General features: G+C 49.2%; 1 protein-coding gene across 5 annotated transcripts in view; it reads right to left on the bottom strand.

Annotated features, from left to right (window-relative positions):
- AHNAK (AHNAK nucleoprotein) overlaps positions 1-19312 on the bottom strand; it is a 114435-nt gene that overhangs the window by 82246 nt on the left and 12877 nt on the right. For 2 of the 5 annotated variants that reach the window (XM_025355425.1, XM_025355424.1), the window contains exon 5: positions 1353-18482. The exons of 1 other annotated variant lie outside the window; for it this stretch is intronic. In XM_025355425.1, the coding sequence (XP_025211210.1) occupies positions 1353-18482 (17130 nt within the window). Of the gene's footprint in view, positions 1-508; positions 18483-19312 lie in introns of those variants that run through there. 2 more of the 5 variants (XM_025355426.1, XM_025355423.1) reach the window with 2 other exon arrangements.

The raw sequence follows: 19312 nt of genomic DNA, 5'->3' as shown, positions 1-19312 counted from the left end.
AGCTACTTGGGAGGCTGAGACAGGAAAATCGCTTGAACCCAGGAGGAGGAGGTTGCAATGAGCTGAGATTGTGCCACTGCACCCCAGCCCGAGAGACAGCAGTCACTCAGCAAACCTGCAGCCGTGTCAGGGATAAATGGCAGACCAGTGATTCATAAGCAGAGCCCTTTCGGTAATTCCAGGAGGCCTTTTAACTGTTCACATCTGTAACCCATTTAGAACCAGTTCTAATTCAGACATGAATTGTATATTCATATCTGAGGATGCAAAGTAGGTGAGTGGGTCCTGAGGCCAAGCCTCCCCTTGATTTCTCAGCAATGGCACAACCAGCCTCACCATGAGAATCAAGAAGCAAAGATTTTCTCCCACTAGCTCCCGAAGATCACTGCCTTGTCACTGATGAAACTAGCAATGCCACCAGATGGATCCGGTGTGAACAGTCACAGCTGGCTGTGCCACTTCCCCAGGTTTCACGCGCCCGCAACGCAGAATACAAAGGCATGAGACATCAAGGTTAATAAACAGTTTTATTTGCCTTGTACAGCATCAATTTTCTTACATTCTCAGTTAATTGGCCATTAAAGTGCTGGAAATTTTCTTAATCATGATAACATTGGTTAAAAAGAAATCAGAACTAATATCAGGAACATGGCGGCCTGAAGGAAACATTTCCCTTACGAAACACAGAAAATGGAAGCCCCTCATGTTGAGGGGGTGGGTTGGACAATTTGCAAACAGGTTCTAATTTCCTCTCACCGTCAGCACCAAACTGGCTGGGACCACCACCCCTGGGTGAAAGAAGCAACGCTAAAGAACCCTAAAAACACCCACACACTCTGACTGCCGCCACCTCTGGGCCATCTGTGGGTGTTTGCTGTTTAAACAGATCCAGTCTCAGAAAAGAGGAAGACCTGACCTCCGTCTGCAACCCATCACCCCACCCACCCTTACTAACAAAAGCCCCCAGAGTCATTACAATGAAAAAGTGGGTTTCCATTACCCCAAAACTAACAACGTTCAGTAAAAATGAGGATAATAAACACAAAAGCTTGCGTAGTAAACAGGAGCTCTCAGCAGTCAATGCAAAAAATATATATATATATATATGAAATCTTAAGGCAAATACTGTTGACTTTGCACATGGGCTGGACGAACTTGGAACTCTTTACCTATCTGTATAGTTCCAGGGGCCTACAGGCGGTCAGTTTTTCAGCGCTTGCCACCGGGCCAGGCAAGATCTTTGCATGATTGCTGAGGCGGTCGGTGTGTTTCCCTTTGGAGTTTATGTAGGAACACACCTAAGGCTGATGTTTTGTTATATATATATATATGTACACACATACAAAGGCCTGCTACTCTTTCTTTGTGGAAACTGACAGCTCCACCTCAGGAAGCTGGATGCCAACCTTATTCCCACTGTCATTGCTAGAAGAGGAAGACAGTCGGGACTTCTTAGAGGCCAGGGACACCCCACTCCCCTGTAACTTGCCTGTCTCATCATCACTCCCAGTCACCTCATAATGACCTTTGCTCTTTGACCCCAATCCACCAAAGGTACCGAATTTCAGCTTCCCGTGTTTCCCTTTAACTTTCCCGCCTTCCAGTGACACCTCCCCACCTTCAAACTCCAGAGTCCCCGTCGGGGTGGAAGGTCCAGAGAACTCTCTTTCATCACTGAATGAATTTGAGCGGTGCCGTGGCTTCTTACTTTTAAATAAGGAGAATTTGCCTTTTGGTGAAGAGGCTTCGGCCTCTGCCTCTCCTTCCAGAGAGCCCAGGCTGGCCTTTGAACTTTTCAGGTCACCTTTGGACCCAGAAATGGATGCTTCTGGTGAGCCAGTGACACCACCTTTCCCTTTAGGTTTGGAAAAATTAAACTTGGGCATTTTGATTTTGGACTTTTTCAGTTTGACTTCAGACTCTTCCCACTCGCCGTCTCCAGCACCAGCTTGGACACTGGCCTCTGCTTTAGGGAAGTGAACATCCACCCCCACTTCTCTGCCAACCAGCTCACGGCCAGAGAAGGTAAATTTGGGGATCTTCATTTTAGGGAATGTTACTTTTCCAGATCCACTTTCCAAGTGACCTTGAGGCCCAGACATACTCAGCCCAGGAGCCTGGAGTCCAATGTGACCTCCTTTCACACCTCCTTCCACCTTTGGTCCTGAGAAATGAAGGCCCCCAGCAAACTTAGATGTGTCCAAGTTGAGAGCAGAGGAGACCTGGGGTCCCTTCCACTCACCCCCGGAACCTTTAACACTCACATGCCCTTCACCGAGGCTGATGTCTGGGGCACTGACACCCCCTGAAACATCCACCCCTCCTTTGATTTTTGGGCCCTTCAAGTTGATGGCAAAATCTGACTCAGGAGATGTCATATTAAAGGAAGGCCCCTTCACACTGATATCGGGAGCAGGCCCGTGGAAACCTACTTCTGAACCTTTCAGACCACCTTTGATTTCAGGACCAGAAATCTGCCCAGCTGGGAGTTTCACATTCACACCTGGCAGGTTCACATCACATCCAGAGGACTTAATTCCAGGCATCTGGAGGTTTCCTTCTAGGCCTTGAACACTGATGCCTGGAACACCTCCTCCAACAGTGGGGCCTTTGATCTCACCAGTGGCCCCAAGGCTCCCTTTCACTTTTGGTCCTTCCAAGTTAAAGTCCACATTCGGTGCTGAAATCTGAGGCCCTTTCAAGTTCACATCCACACCTGGCCCCTTCAGTTCTCCAGAAACCTGTGGCCCCTTGGCATTAACGTGCAAGTCGGACCCTGGAGCAGAGACGCCAAATTGGGGCAGCTTCATTTTGGGAAGTTTAATGCTGCCTTCGGATGCCTCCAAGCTTAGATCAGGAGCTCCTACGGATACTTTAGGGCATTTGATGTCACCAGAGACAGCCAGGTCTCCCTGCAGGCTTGGTCCCCTCAGTGTCACATCTGGTGCCCCAACGTTAAGCTTTGTTGTGGCATCGATCCCTGGCACTTTCACACTGTCTCCTCCCACCTGCACTTTGCCACCGACCCCGCTGAGGTCGAGCCCTGGGGCATGCACCTTCATGCTGGGAACAGATGCATCCAGGTCTCCCTTCAAACTTGGTCCTTTCAAGTTCAGATCAAGGTCAGGCCCAGAGACTTTTGGCATAGAGAGGTTCACTGAAGGCAAGTCTACTCCCGGCCCCTTTAGAGAAACATTGGGCCCTTCCAGCTTAACATCTGGTCCTCTCAAGTCTCCTTCAAGAGAGGGTAGCTGAGCATGGACGTCGGCTCCCCCACCCTCCATTTTCACACCAGGGATGCCGATCTTGGGCATGGAAAACTTGGGGAACTTAATTTTTGCTTCTGGACCTTGCAGATCTACATCTGGTCCTTCCAGTCCCATGCTGGGGACATCACCCTTTATCTTTGGTCCTTTCAAGTTCACATTCACATCAGGGATGGAGACTTGAGGGGCAGAAACGCCGAAGGAAGGTGTTTTGACTTTAGCATCTGGGCCTTCGATGTTGACGTCAGGTGCATCCAAGTTTGCCTGCACTTTGAGGCCTTTCAGGTCACCCTCTATTTTTGGAACTGAGATGTCCACACCTGGCATCTTGACCTTGGGAGCCTTCGCCTTGATGTCAGGACCTTCGACGTGAATCCCTGGTGAAGAAAGTTCCAGATCAGGTGCCTGGAGTTCACCCTCCAATTTGGGGCTAGGGAGAGAAGCCTCAGCTTTAAATTTAGGTGATTTAATGTCAAACTCTACATCTGGGAAGTACATTTTTCCAAACATCGTTTTCTTGGTTTTCGGCGACTTCACATCGACTTTGAGTGAGGCGTCCGGCCCTGCGATGTTGACATCTACATCGGGAGCCTTGAGACTGGCATCAATTTCAGCCCCAGGAACACTCAGGTCAAATCCCTGTTTTTTGGCCTTAATTTTAGGACCACTCATATGAATTTTAGGCATTTTAAACTTACTTTTCTTCCCCTTGCCACCAACACTAATTTCAGGAGTCTCAAGGTTCAGCTCTGCCTCAGGAACAGTGACATCTAGTGAAGGTGACTTGATGTCAGCTTTGGGACTTTTTGCCCCAAATCCAAACTTGGGTTTCTTAAATTTGGGGATTTTAACATCTGGCCCTTCAATGTTAATATCTGGGCTGTCCATGTGTACATCTAAGCTTGGAGCTTCAACTTTGGGTCCCTTGAGGTCCACTTCACCACCTTCTAACTTCGGACCTGAAAATCCAATTTTTGGTGCCTTGAGATGCAAATCAACATCAGGAGCAGTTACTTTAGGAGCAGATATCTCCAGTGATGGCATCTTCAAAGATGGGCCACTGAGTTTGGCATTGGGGCCTTCGAAATCCAGGTTTGGACCTTTAAGGTCTACTTCTGGGCCTTTCAAAGTCCCTTCAACCTTAGGGACGGACACATCATACTCTCCTTTTACTTTGGGTCCTTTCAAATCTAGGTCAACATCAGGTATGGAGCTCTTGGGAGCTTTGATATTAATTTCAGGCATCTTGAACTTGGGGCCCTTCAGTTTTGCATCTGGACCTTCGATATTCACATCTGGAACATCAATGTCCACCTTGGGTCCCGAGACATCGATGTCGGCCTTGGGCAGATTTACATCCACATCTGGGCCTTCTCCTTTGAAGCCGGACATGCTGAATTTGGGCATTTTCACCTTGGGCATCTTCAGGTGCCAATCTGGGCCTTGAACATCCACATCAGGGGCGTCGATGTCCACTTTGGGACCCTTGATGTCAACTTCTGGGCCCTTGAGGTCGCCTTCCACTTTAGGAAGGGAAACATCCACATCGCCCTTCACTTTGGGGCCTTTCAGGTTTAAGTCAAAGTCAGGCATGGAGATCTTGGGGGCTTTGATGTTCATCTCTGGCATCTTGAACTTGGGGCCCTTTAGTTTCGTATCTGGACCTTCGATATTCACATCTGGAACATCAATGTCCACCTTGGGTCCTGAGATGTCAAAGTCAGCCTTGGGCAGGTTCACATCCACTTCTGGGCCCTCTCCTTTGAAGCCAGGCATGCTGAACTTGGGCATTTTCACTTTGGGCATTTTTAGGTGCCAGTCTGGGCCTTGAACATCCACATCTGGGACATCAACGTCCACTTTGGGGCCCTTGATGTCAACTTCGGGGCCCTTGAGGTCGCCTTCCACTTTGGGCAGAGAAATGTCCACATCGCCCTTCACCTTTGGACCTTTCAGATTCAGGTCAACTTCCGGCATAGAGATCTTCGGTGCCTTGAGGTGCAGGTCAGGCATTTTAAATTTGGGGCCCTTCAGTTTCCCTTCTGGACCATGAATGTCAATATCAGGAGTGTCAATGTCCACTTTAGGGCCTTTGACATCCACTTGGGGACCTTTCAGATCTCCTTCCAGTTTAGGAACGGAAATGTCCATATCTCCTTTTATCTTAGGTCCTTTCAAATTCAAATCAATGTCACTCATGGAGATTTGTGGGGTTTTGAAATGAATATCAGGCATCTTAAACTTGGGACCTTTGAGCTTCCCTTCAGGACCTTCGATGTCTACCTCTGGCCCTTTCAGATCACCTTCCAGCTTAGGTAGTGAAACATCCACATCACCCTTTGCTTTTGGACCTTTCAGATGCAAGTCAAAGTCAGGCATGGAGATCTTGGGGGCTTTGATGTTCATCTCAGGCATCTTAAATTTGGGCCCCTTCAGTTTTCCTTCCGGACCTTCAATATTGACATCAGGGGTGTCCATGTCCAAACTGGGGCCTTTTATGTCAATTTCAGGGCCCTTGAGATCACCTTCCACTTTGGGTAGAGAGACACCCACATCACCCTTCACTTTGGGGCCCTTCAAGTTAAAGTCAAGGTCAGGCATGGAGATCTTCGGGGCCTTGATGTTCATCTCTGGCATCTTGAACTTTGGGCCCTTCAGTTTTGCATCTGGACCTTCAATACTGACATCAGGGGCATCAATGTCCACTTTGGGGGCAGAGATGTCAATATCAGCCTTGGGCAGGTTCACATCCACATCTGGGCCCTCCCCTTTGAATCCTGGCATGCTGAACTTGGGCATTTTCACCTTGGGCATCTTCAGGTGCCAGTCTGGGCCTTGAACATCCACATCAGGGGCGTCGATGTCCACTTTGGGGCCCTTGATGTCAACTTCTGGGCCCTTGAGGTCGCCTTCCACTTTAGGAAGGGAAACATCCACATCGCCCTTCACCTTGGGACCTTTCAGATGCAAATCAAAGTCAGGCATGGAGATCTTGGGGGCTTTGATGTTCATCTCTGGCATCTTGAACTTAGGGCCCTTCAGTTTCGCATCTGGACCTTCGATATTCACATCTGGAACATCAATGTCCACCTTGGGTCCTGAGACATCAAGGTCAGCCTTGGGCAGGTTCACATCCACTTCTGGGCCCTCTCCTTTAAAACCAGGCATGCTGAACTTGGGCATTTTCACTTTGGGCATTTTTAGGTGCCAGTCTGGGCCTTGAACATCCACATCTGGGACATCAACGTCCACTTTGGGGCCCTTGATGTCAACTTCGGGGCCCTTGAAGTCACCTTCCACTTTGGGCAGAGAAACATCCACATCACCCTTCACCTTTGGACCTTTCAGATTCAGGTCAACTTCCGGCATAGAGATCTTTGGTGCCTTGAGGTGCAGGTCAGGCATTTTAAATTTGGGGCCCTTCAGTTTCCCTTCTGGACCATGAATGTCAATATCAGGAGTGTCAATGTCCACTTTGGGTCCTGAGACATCAATGTCAGCTTTGGGCAGGTTCACATCCACTTCTGGGCCCTCTCCTTTAAATCCTGGCATGCTGAATTTGGGCATTTTCACCTTGGGCATCTTCAGGTGCCAGTCTGGACCATGAACATCCACATCTGGGGCATCAATGTCCACTTTGGGGCCCTTGATGTCAACTTCAGGGGCCTTTAGATCACCTTCCATCTTAGGCAGAGAAACATCCACATCTCCTTTCACCTTAGGGCCTTTCAAATGCAAATCAAAATCAGGCATGGAGATCTTGGGGGCTTTGATGTTCATCTCTGGCATCTTGAATTTAGGGCCCTTCAGTTTCGCATCTGGACCTTCAATATTCACATCTGGAACATCAATGTCCACCTTGGGTCCTGAGACGTCAATGTCAGCCTTGGGCAGGTTCACATCCACTTCTGGACCTTCTCCTTTGAAGCCAGGCATGCTGATCTTCGGCATTTTTATCTTAGGCATCTTCAGGTGCCAGTCTGGGCCTTGAACGTCCACATCTGGGGCATTAATATCCACTTTGGGGCCTTTAATATCCACGTCAGGAACTTTCACATCACCTTCCACTTTGGGCAGAGACACATCCACGTCACTCTTCACCTTGGGGCCTTTCAGGTGAAGATCAATGTCAGGCATGGAGATCTTGGGGGCTTTGATGTTCATTTCAGGCATCTTGAACTTAGGCCCTTTCAACTTTCCCTCTGGCCCTTCGATATTCACATCTGGAATATCAATGTCCACCTTGGGGCCTGAGACATCAATGTCAGCCTTGGGCAGGTTCACATCCACATCTGGGCCCTCTCCTTTGAAACCAGGCATGCTGAACTTGGGCATTTTCACCTTGGGCATCTTCAGGTGCCAGTCTGGGCCTTGAACATCCACATCCGGAGCATTAATGTCCACTTTGGGGCCTTTGATGTCAACTTCAGGGCCCTTAAGGTCGCCTTCCACTTTGGGCAGAGAAACATCCACATCGCCCTTCACCTTGGGGCCCTTCAGGTTTAAATCAATGTCAGGCATCGATATTTTGGGAGACTTCAGATGCATCTCTGGTACCTTAAATTTGGGTCCCTTCAATTTACCCTCTGGGCCTTCAATGTTAATGTCAGGAGTGTCAATGTCCACTTTGGGGCCCTTGATGTCAACTTCTGGGCCCTTGAGGTCACCTTCCACTTTAGGAAAGGAAACATCCACATCGCCCTTCATTTTCGGTCCCTTCAAGTTCAGGTCAAAGTCAGGCATGGAGATCTTGGGGGCTCTGATGTTCATCTCTGGCATCTTGAACTTGGGGCCCTTCAGCTTTGCATCCGGACCTTCAATATTCACATCTGGAACATCAATGTCCACCTTGGGTCCTGAGACGTCAAGGTCAGCCTTGGGCAGGTTCACATCCACTTCTGGGCCCTCTCCTTTGAAGCCAGGCATGCTGAACTTGGGCATTTTCACTTTGGGCATCTTCAGATGCCAGTCTGGACCATGAACATCCACATCTGGGGCATTGATGTCCACTTTAGGGCCTTTGATATCAACATCTGGCCCTTTCAGATCCCCTTCAAGTTTGGGAAGAGAAACATCCACATCACCTTTCACCTTGGGGCCCTTCAAGTTGAAGTCAAGGTCAGGCATGGAGATCTTGGGAGCTTTGACATTCATGTCAGGCATCTTGAATTTGGGGCCTTTCAAGCCTCCCTCTGGACCTTCCACATTGAGTTCTGGGCCCTCAATGTTCATACTTGGGCCCTCTATGTTGATGTCTCCTTTTGGCAGATCCAAAGCTACATCTGGCCCTTCTGCTTTTAAGCCAGGCACACTGAATTTGGGCATTTTCATCTTGGGCATTTTCAGATTCCAGTCTGGACCATGAACATCCACCTCAGGTGCATTTAGATTGACTTCTGGTGCCTTAATATCCACTTTGGGGCCTTTCAAGTCACCCTCTAAATTGGGACCTGCAACATCTAAGTCTCCTTTGATTTTAGGACCTTTCAAATTTAGCTCCACATCAGGCACAGAAACTTTGGGAGATGAAATACTCAGGAAAGGCATTTTAAACTTGGATCCTTTCACTTTTCCTTGGACCTCGACATCAGGAGCATTAATATCAACTTTTGGACCTGTTATGTCAATATCTGGCTTTTTACCTTTGACATCCACCTCAGGTGTCTGAACTTTGGAGCCTGAAAAATTAAATTTGGGAAGCTTAAAACGAGATTTCTTTGACTTGCCTTCAATATTAAGCTTAGGACCAGAAACGTCCACTTCTGGGCCCTTTATATCCAAACCGGGAGCTTTAATGTCACCTTCCAACTTGGGCCCAGAGACATCGACATCTCCTTTAAGCTTTGAGCCTTTCAAATTCAAGTCAATTTCTGGCATGGAGATCTTAGGCATGTTTACATGCATGTCAGGCATCTTCAGTTTTGGACCTTTTAATTTGGCATCTGGGCCATGAATGTCAGTATCTGGAGCATCTACATCTATCTTTGGGCCTTTTATGTCAAGAGCAGGTCCTTTCAAATCACCTTCTACATTTGGAAGTGAAACATCCACCTCTCCTTTCATCTTAGGGCCTTTAAGATTGAGGTCTAAATCAGGCATTGATATTTTAGGAGCTTTGATGTTCATCTCTGGCATCTTGAATTTAGGGCCCTTCAGTTTCGCATCTGGACCTTCAATATTCACATCTGGAACATCAATGTCCACCTTGGGTCCTGAGATGTCAATGTCAGCCTTGGGCAGGTTCACATCCACTTCTGGACCTTCTCCTTTGAAGCCAGGCATGCTGATCTTTGGCATTTTTATCTTAGGCATCTTCAGGTGCCAGTCTGGGCCTTGAACGTCCACATCTGGGGCATCAATGTCCACTTTGGGGCCTTTAATATCCACGTCAGGAACTTTCACGTCACCTTCCACTTTGGGCAGAGACACATCCACATCACCCTTCACCTTGGGGCCTTTCAGGTGAAGATCAATGTCAGGCATGGAGATCTTGGGGGCTTTGATATTCATCTCAGGCATCTTGAACTTGGGACCTTTTAACTTTCCCTCTGGACCTTCAATATTCACATCTGGAACATCAATGTCCACTTTGGGTCCTGAGACATCAATGTCAGCCTTGGGCAGCTTCACATCCACATCTGGGCCCTCTCCTTTGAAACCAGGCATGCTGAACTTGGGCATTTTCACCTTGGGCATCTTCAGGTGCCAGTCTGGGCCTTGAACACCCACATCTGGGGCATCGATATCCACTTTGGGCCCCTTGACGTCAACTTCGGGGCCCTTGAGGTCGCCTTCCACTTTGGGCAGAGAAGCATCCACATCGCCCTTCACCTTGGGACCTTTCAGATGCAAATCAAAGTCAGGCATGGAGATCTTGGGGGCTTTGATGTTCATCTCTGGCATCTTGAACTTAGGCCCTTTCAACTTTCCGTCTGGTCCTTCAATGTTAACATCAGGGCCTTCAATGTCCACTTTGGGTCCTGAGACATCAATGTCAGCCTTGGGCAGGTTCACATCCACATCTGGGCCCTCTGCTTTGAAGCCAGGCATGCTGAACTTGGGCATTTTCATCTTGGGCATCTTCAGGTGCCAGTCTGGACCCTGAACATTAACATCTGGGACATCAATGTCCACTTTGGGGCCTTTGAGGTCAACTTCAGGACCTTTCAGATCTCCCTCTACCTTAGGGCCTGTAACGTCCACATCTCCTTTTATTTTTGGACCTGTGAGATTCAGGTCAATATCCGGCATGGATATCTTTGGAGTCTTAAAATGCATCTCAGGCATCTTAAACTTTGGACTTTTCCACTTTCCTTCAGGTCCTTCAATATTCACATCGGGACATTCAACATCCACTTTCGGTCCTGAGACATCAAGGTCAGCCTTGGGTAGGTTCACATCCACATCTGGACCCTCTCCTTTGAAGCCAGGCATGCTGATCTTGGGCATTTTTATCTTGGGCATCTTTAGGTGCCAGTCTGGGCCATGAACATCAACATCAGGTGCGTCAATGTCCACTTTTGGGCCCTTGATATCAACTTCTGGGCCCTTGAGGTCACCTTCCACTTTAGGAAAGGAAACATCCACATCACCCTTTACTTTGGGGCCTTTCAGGTTTAAGTCAAAGTCAGGCATGGAGATCTTGGGGGCTTTGATGTTCATCTCTGGCATCTTGAACTTAGGCCCTTTCAATTTTCCCTCCGGCCCTTCAATGTTAACATCAGGGCCTTCAATGTCCACTTTGGGTCCTGAGACATCAATGTCAGCCTTGGGCAGCTTCACATCCACATCTGGGCCCTCTCCCTTGAAGCCAGGCATGCTGAACTTTGGCATTTTCACCTTGGGCATCTTCAGGTGCCAGTCTGGGCCTTGAACACCCACATCTGGGGCATCGATATCCACTTTGGGCCCCTTGACGTCAACTTCGGGGCCCTTGAGGTCGCCTTCCACTTTGGGCAGAGAAACATCCACATCGCCCTTCACCTTGGGACCTTTCAGATGCAAATCAAAGTCAGGCATGGAGATCTTGGGGGCTTTGATGTTCATCTCTGGCATCTTGAACTTAGGCCCTTTCAACTTTCCGTCTGGTCCTTCAATGTTAACATCAGGGCCTTCAATGTCCACTTTGGGTCCTGAGACATCAATGTCGGCCTTGGGCAGGTTTACACCCACTTCAGGGCCCTCTGCTTTGAAGCCAGGCATGCTGAACTTGGGCATTTTCATCTTGGGCATCTTTAGGTGCCAGTCTGGACCTTGGACATCGGGGGCATTTACATCAACTTTGGGGCCCTTGATGTTCACATCTGGTACTTCAATTTTACCTTCTACCTCAGGCACAGACACATCTACATCCCCCTTGATTTGGGGTCCTTTGAGATTTAGGTCAACATCCGGCATAGAAATACTGGGGGCTTTGAAATGCATATCAGGCATCTTGAACCTAGGGCCTTTCAATTTGCCCTCTGGTCCCTCAATGTCAATGTCTGGCCCACTGACGTCCACATGTGGCCCTTTAAGTTCCCCTTCCAATTTGGGAACATCTACATCCACCTCTCCTTTTGCCTTGGGGCCCTTCAAGTGTAGATCGAGGTCTGGCATAGAGATTTTGGGAGCTTTAAAGTGCATATCTGGCATCTTGAACTTAGGAGTTTTCCACTTGCCATTTGGGCCTTCCACAGCTACTTCTGGCATGTCAGCATCTAATTTGGGACCTTTGACATCCAATTCTGGACCTTTTAACTCTCCTTCCAGCTTTGGGGCAGAAACGTCAACATCTCCTTTGATTTTGGGTCCCTTTAAATTGAAATCGACATCAGGCATGGAGATCTTGGGGGTCTTAAAGTGCATCTCAGGCATCTTAAACTTGGGGCCCTTCAGCTTCCCTTCTGGACATTCCAGGCTCACATCTGGGACTTCGACATCCACCTTGGGTCCTGAGACATCAATGTCAGCCTTGGGTAAGTTCACATCCACTTCAGGGCCCTCTGCTTTGAAGCCAGGCATGCTGAACTTGGGCATTTTCATCTTGGGCATCTTCAGGTGCCAGTCTGGGCCATGAACATCCACATCCGGGGCATCAATGTCCACTTTGGGTCCTTTGATGTCAACATCTGGCACTTTCATTTCACCTTCTACCTTGGGCACAGACACATCCACATCCCCTTTGACTTTGGGGCCTTTCAAGTTTAAGTTCACATCCGGCATGGAGATCTTGGGGGTCTTGAAGTGCATCTCAGGCATCTTAAACTTGGGCCCTTTCAACTTTGCATCAGGACACTCCAGCTCAACATCAGGCACCTCCACATCTACACTGGGGCCTGTTAAATCTCCCTCCAATTTTGGTACAGACACATCCACATCCCCTTTGACTTTAGGGCCTTTCAAGTGTAAGTCCACATCCGGCATGGAGATCTTGGGGGTCTTGAAGTGCATGTCTGGCATCTTAAATTTAGGGCCTTTCAACTTTGCATCAGGACACTCCAGCTCAACATCAGGCACCTCCACATCCACACTGGGGCCTGTTAAATCTCCTTCCAATTTTGGTACAGACACATCCATATCCCCTTTGATTTTGGGGCCTTTCAAGTGTAAGTCCACATCTGGCATGGAGATCTTGGGGGTCTTGAAGTGCATCTCAGGCATCTTAAACTTGGGGCCCTTCAGCTTCCCTTCTGGACCTTCAAGGCTCACATCTGGAACTTCAACATCCACCTTGGGTCCTGAGACATCAACATCAGCCTTGGGCAGGTTCACATCCACTTCAGGGCCCTCTGCTTTGAAGCCAGGCATGCTGAACTTGGGCATTTTCATCTTGGGCATCTTCAGGTGCCAGTCTGGGCCATGAACATCCACATCCGGGGCATCAATGTCCACTTTGGGTCCTTTGATGTCAACATCTGGCACTTTCATTTCACCTTCTACCTTGGGCACAGACACATCCACATCCCCTTTGACTTTGCGGCCTTTCAAGTGTAAGTCCACATCAGGCATGGAGATCTTGGGGGCCTTGAAGTGCATCTCAGGCATCTTAAACTTGGGCCCTTTCAACTTTGCATCAGGACACTCCAGATCAACATCAGGCACCTCCGCTCCCACAGAAGGACCTTTGATATCAACTTGCGGCCCTCTGAGATCACCTTCCAGTTCTGGCAGAGAAGCATCTATCTCTCCCTTCAGTTTGGGTCCCTTCAAATTCAAGTCCACATCTGGCATGGAGATCTTGGGAGCTTTTATATTCAACTTGGGCATCTTAAATTTGGAGCCTTTCAACTTTCCTTCTGGTCCCTCAATATCCAAATCAGGAGCATCAATGTCCACACTGGGTCCAGACACATCAATGTCAGCCTTTGGCAGATTCACATCCACTTCGGGGCCCTCTGCTTTGAAGCCGGGCATACTGAACTTGGGCATTTTCATCTTGGGCATCTTCAGATGCCAATCTGGGCCTTGAACCTCCACATCTGGGGCATCAATGTCCACTTTGGGTCCTTTGATGTCAACATCCGGCACTTTCATTTCACCTTCTACCTTGGGCACAGACACATCCACATCCCCTTTGACTTTGGGGCCTTTCAAGTGTAAGTCCACATCCGGCATGGAGATCTTGGGGGTCTTGAAATGCATCTCAGGCATCTTAAACTTGGGGCCCTTCAACTTCCCTTCTGGACCTTCAATATCAATATCACCAACATTCACATCCATCTTAGGGGCTTTCACATCAATTTCAGGACCCTTCAAATCTCCTTCCACTTTGGGAAGGGAAACATCTACATCAGTTTTCAGTTTAGGAGCTTTCAAATTAAGCCCAACATCAGGCATAGAGATTTTGTGTGTCTGTATATTCATGCTTGGCATCTTGAACTTAGGGCCTTTTAGTTTTCCCTCTGGAGCTTCAAGATTCACATCTGGAACATCAATGTCCACCTTGGGTCCCGAAACACCAATGTCAGCCTTGGGTAGGTTCACATCCACTTCAGGGCCCTCTCCTTTGAAGCCAGGCATGCTGAACTTGGGCATTTTCACCTTGGGCATCTTCAGGTGCCAGTCTGGGCCATGAACCTCCACATCTGGTGCATTAATGTCAACTTTTGGGCCTTTGATGTCAACATCGGGAGCTTTTATCTCTCCTTCTACTTTTGGAACTGTAACATCATAATCTTTCATTTTAGGACCTTTCAAATGCAAACCCACATCTGGCATGGATATCTTCTGAGGCTTTATATTCATTTCCGGCATCTTGAATTTAGGACCTTTTAGTTTTGCGTCTGGACCTTCGATATTCACATCTGGAACTTCAGCATCCACCTTGGGTCCTGAGACATCAAGGTCAGCCTTGGGCAGCTTCACATCCACTTCAGGGCCCTCTCCTTTGAAGCCAGGCATGCTGAACTTGGGCATTTTCACCTTGGGCATCTTTAGGTGCCAGTCTGGGCCATGAACATCCACATCTGGAGCACTAATGTCAACTTTGGGCCCTTTGATATCAACATCTAGCACTTTCATGTCACCTTCTACCTCAGGCAAGGACACATCCACATCTCCCTTCAGTTTTGGCCCCTTAAGATTCAGGTCCACATCAGGCATGGAGATCTTGGGGGACTTGAAGTGCATCTCAGGCATCTTAAACTTGGGGCCCTTCAGCTTTCCTTCCGGGCCCTCAAGGCTCACATCTGGGACTTCAACATCCACCTTGGGTCCTGAGACATCAATGTCAGCCTTGGGCAGGTTCACATCCACTTCAGGGCCCTCTGCTTTGAAGCCAGGCATGCTGAACTTGGGCATTTTCATCTTGGGCATCTTCAGGTGCCAGTCTGGGCCATGAACATCCACATCCGGGGCATCAGTGTCCACTTTGGGTCCTTTGATGTCAACATCTGGCACTTTCATTTCACCTTCTACCTTGGGCACAGACAAATCCACATCCCCTTTGACTTTAGGGCCTTTTAAGTGTAAGTCCACATCAGGCATGGAGATCTTGGGGGTCTTGAAGTGCATCTCAGGCATCTTAAACTTGGGACCCTTCAGTTTCCCTTCTGGACCTTCGAGGCTCACATCTGGGGCTTCAATGTCCACCTTGGGTCCTGAGACAGCAATGTCAGCCTTAGGCAAGTTCACATCCACTTCTGGGCCCTCACCTTTGAGACTGGGCATGCTGAACTTGGGCATTTTCATCTTGGGTATTTTCAGGCTCCAGTCTGGGCCTTGGCCTTCCACATCTGGTGCTTTAATGTCTACCTTGGGACCTCTGATGTCCACATCTGGAACCTGCATCTCACCCTCTATCTTTGGTGCAGAAATATCTACATTTCCTTTCATTTTGGGTCCTTTAAGATCCAGGTCAACATCTGGCAGAGACATCTTAGGAGCTTTGAAGTGCATCTCAGGCATCTTAAACTTGGGGCCTTTCAACTTCCCTTCAGGTCCTTCAAGGCTCAGATCTGGAGCACTAAGATCTACTTTTGGTGCAGAAATGTCCACATTCGCTTTGGACAGGTTCACATCCAATTCTGGCCCCTCTCCTTTGAGGCTGGGCATGCTAAATTTGGGCATTTTAATCTTTGGCATCTTCAAGTTCCAGTCAGGACCCTGCATTTCAACGTCTGGGGCACTGACATCTACTTTTGGGCCTTTCAGGTCCCCTTCCAGCTTTGGCACTGTCACATCATATTCTCCCTTTACTTTAGGACCTTTCATATGCAAGTCCACATCAGGCATGGAGATCTTGGGGGCCTTGATATTCATCTCTGGCATCTTGAACTTGGGGCCCTTCAGCTTTCCTTCAGGTCCTTCAATATTCACATCTGGAACTTCAACATCTACCTTGGGTCCTGAGATGTCAACTTCAGCCTTGGGCAGGTTCACATCCACTTCTGGGCCCTCTGCTTTGAAGCCAGGCATGCTGAACTTGGGCATTTTCATCTTGGGCATCTTCAGGTGCCAGTCTGGACCCTGAACCTCCACATCTGGGGCATCGATGTCCACTTTGGCACTTTTAAGTTCAACATCAGGAACTTTAATCTCACTTTCAACCTTTGGCATTGTGACATCATATTCTCCCTTTACGTTAGGGCCTTTCAAATGTAAGTCCACATCAGGCATGGAGATCTTGGGGACTTTGATGTTCATCTCAGGCATCTTAAACTTGGGCCCTTTCAATTTCCCTTCTGGTCCCTCAATGCTCACATCAGGAACACTAACATCTACCTTGGGCCCGGAAATGCCATCAGCCTTGGGCAGGTTCACATCCACTTCTGGGCCCTCTGCTTTGAACCCTGGCACACTGAATTTGGGTATTTTCATCTTGGGCATCTTCAAGTGCCAGTCTGGGCCATGAACATCCACATCTGGGGCATCAATGTTCACTTTCGGGCCTTTGAGTTCTCCTTCAAGCTTTGGTACAGTTACATCATACTCTCCCTTCACCTTTGTACCTTTCACGTGCAAATCTACATCAGGCACGGAGATCTTTGGTGTCTTGACACTCATATCAGGCAGCTTAACATCAGGGCGGCCTTTAAGCTTCCCCCCCAGACCCTCTATGTTGACATCTGGGGCTTCCACACTGACCTTGGGCCCTGAAATACTGACATCTCCTTTGGGTAGAGTCATATGCACATCTGGACCTTCCCCTTTGGCTCCTGGAGTGCTGAACGTGGGCATTTTCAGCTTGGGCATTTTCAGGTTCCATTCTGGGCCATGTGCTTCGACATCTGGGGCACTGATGTCCACTTTGGGGCCTTTGACATCAACTTCAGGGACTTTGACTTTCCCTTCTACTTTGGGGAGTGTAACATCTACACCCCCTTTCACTTTAGGTGTGGCCACATTTAAGTCTACTTCTGCCATAGAGATCCTACAGGTTCCGGTTTTCCCAGAAGGACTGCCAAGCCTGGGGCCTGTCAAGGTTCCCTCTAGGTTTGGGATCTCTATGTCCACTCTGGGGCCTTTAACTGCCACTTGAGGGCCTTTAACATCACCTTGCACCCCAGGAGCAGAAACCTTAATATCTCCTTTCAGTTTAGGAGACCCAAGGCTCAGATCCACATCCTGCATGGAGATTTTAGGTTTCTGAATAATCATTTCAGGAGTCTTGACTTTAGTACCTTTCATCTTTCCTTCCAGCCCACTAGTAGCAATCTCAGGCAGGCTGACATCCCCAGAGACCCCAGGAACAGTCACTTCACCTGTAGGCAGTGTCACATCAATCCCAGTTTCCTCTCCCTTTGCACCTGATACAGAGAACTTGGGGACTTTCATCTTGGGCACGTTCAGTTTGCTCCCAGGCCCCTGAACATCAATGTCAGGGGCCTGAACTTCCACACTGGGACCAGTGATGCTACCCCCAATTTGGGGAGCAGAGGCGTCGACCCCAATGCGCCCCTGTGGCTTGGCACCTTTCAGGCCTAGGTCACCCTCAAGTGATGGCCCAGTGATTTGGGGCCCCTTCAGCTTCCCCTCAAGGCCCTCAATATTGGCAGAGGGCACGCTGACTTCCAGCTGAGGGGCTTGGATAGTCAAGCCTGGCTTGCCGCCCTTGTGCCCCACAGAGACTTCAGGTGCAGAAACCCTCAGCCCTGCCTCTGGCGTCTGGCCCTCAGGCCCTGTCAAGACACCAAATTTTGGCACCTTCATGGTGGGAATTTTAATTTTGCCATGATCACCACTCTCCAGAGATGGGCCCTGCACCTCTACTGCCCCACCCCCAAGAGAAGATGAAATGTCCACTGCTGGAACTTGGACCCCTCCTCTGCCACCCAAGTCCAAGCCCTTTGCACTGACATTGACACCTGAGCCTCCCACCTTTATCCCAGGCACGGTGACCTGGAGCTTTGAGTGGCCAGCGCCTTGGAGCTCTGGTCCTGAAGCAGAAATGGCCCCTGCTCGGATATCCACAGCAGAGCCTGGCGTTGGAGAGGCTGCCCCCGAGCCCGAGGGCAGTCTGATCACGGTCTTTCCAGACTGGGTCTCCACATCCACATTGGAGATTTCAGTCCGTTCATGTCTTGGAATCTTGATCTTGAATTCAGGGCTACTGATGTCTATGTCCTTGGCTCCTTCCCGGCCGGTCACATCCACAGTGTAGGCCGTGACCCTTCTGGTCACCGTGATGGTGCGGCTCTGGGTCTCCCCAAGGTCTCCTTCCACTCCGTCTTCCGACTTCAGCCGTGGCTTGATCTTCGTGGTGTAGATGCGCTGGTACTCCTCATCATCCCCGCTCTGCAGAAAGACACGCCGGGCAGAGGTTGCAGCAGAGTCTGCCTGAGTTAGCAAATGCCCGGCCACAGCCCAGCCGACAACACGTTGCCTGTTTCCCAGAGAAGCTGGGACCAAAACAGAGGTCCATGGAGCCTCCTGGGCCACAGCACAAGGGAGTAAAGAAAGGGGTTGACAGTCACATCACAGGAGGAAATCAGAAATTCTCCGGAGGTCATACCGGGAAGCAAAAACCATGGGGAGGGAGTGGGAGGTATACTCTTGGACTGGAAGGATTTCCATTCAGTTAGAGATTCAAATCGGCCTGTGCCAGGGAGACCTCCCAAGAGACCGGGCCCTTCAGCTCCCAACTCTCAACGCACTGGCTCGTTTGTTTAACCAGGAGGGGAATTTTCTCAGAGGCCCTTGTACCCTGGAAAGCACTTGTTGAGCCTAAGACTGATTGTGCTTGGGTTAACAGTCTCACTTTGAGGACCCATTATTTGTTAAATAAACAAGCCACGAGAAGGAACAATGTCCCCACAGGCACTTTGCTGTCCAGCGTCTGACCCACAGAATGTATCAGGCCTCTGCAGAGAGAAAAATGGTGCCTGTGAGGTGGAGCTGGGCACCTGTGAAGTCATTTGAAAGGCTCTTGCAAAACAGCCAACCTTCCTCCTAGCATCTAGGGCCGGGCTGCACAAGTCAGTTCCCACACTGTGGCCGCTCTGAAGAGAGTCATTGAAGACATTTAGGGGCAGCACAGCCACATGTCACATGAAAGCAGAAAGAAACAGGGTGGCCAAGAGATCAAGCGAGTGAAGACAGGTGAGAGGAGGAGAAGGAGCAAAAAG

The sequence above is a fragment of the Theropithecus gelada genome, chromosome 14, assembly GCF_003255815.1.
Source record: "Theropithecus gelada isolate Dixy chromosome 14, Tgel_1.0, whole genome shotgun sequence".
Classification (NCBI taxonomy): domain Eukaryota; kingdom Metazoa; phylum Chordata; class Mammalia; order Primates; family Cercopithecidae; genus Theropithecus; species Theropithecus gelada.
The sequence above is the reverse complement of the archived record's forward strand: the minus strand, read 5'-3'. Positions and strand labels throughout refer to the sequence as shown.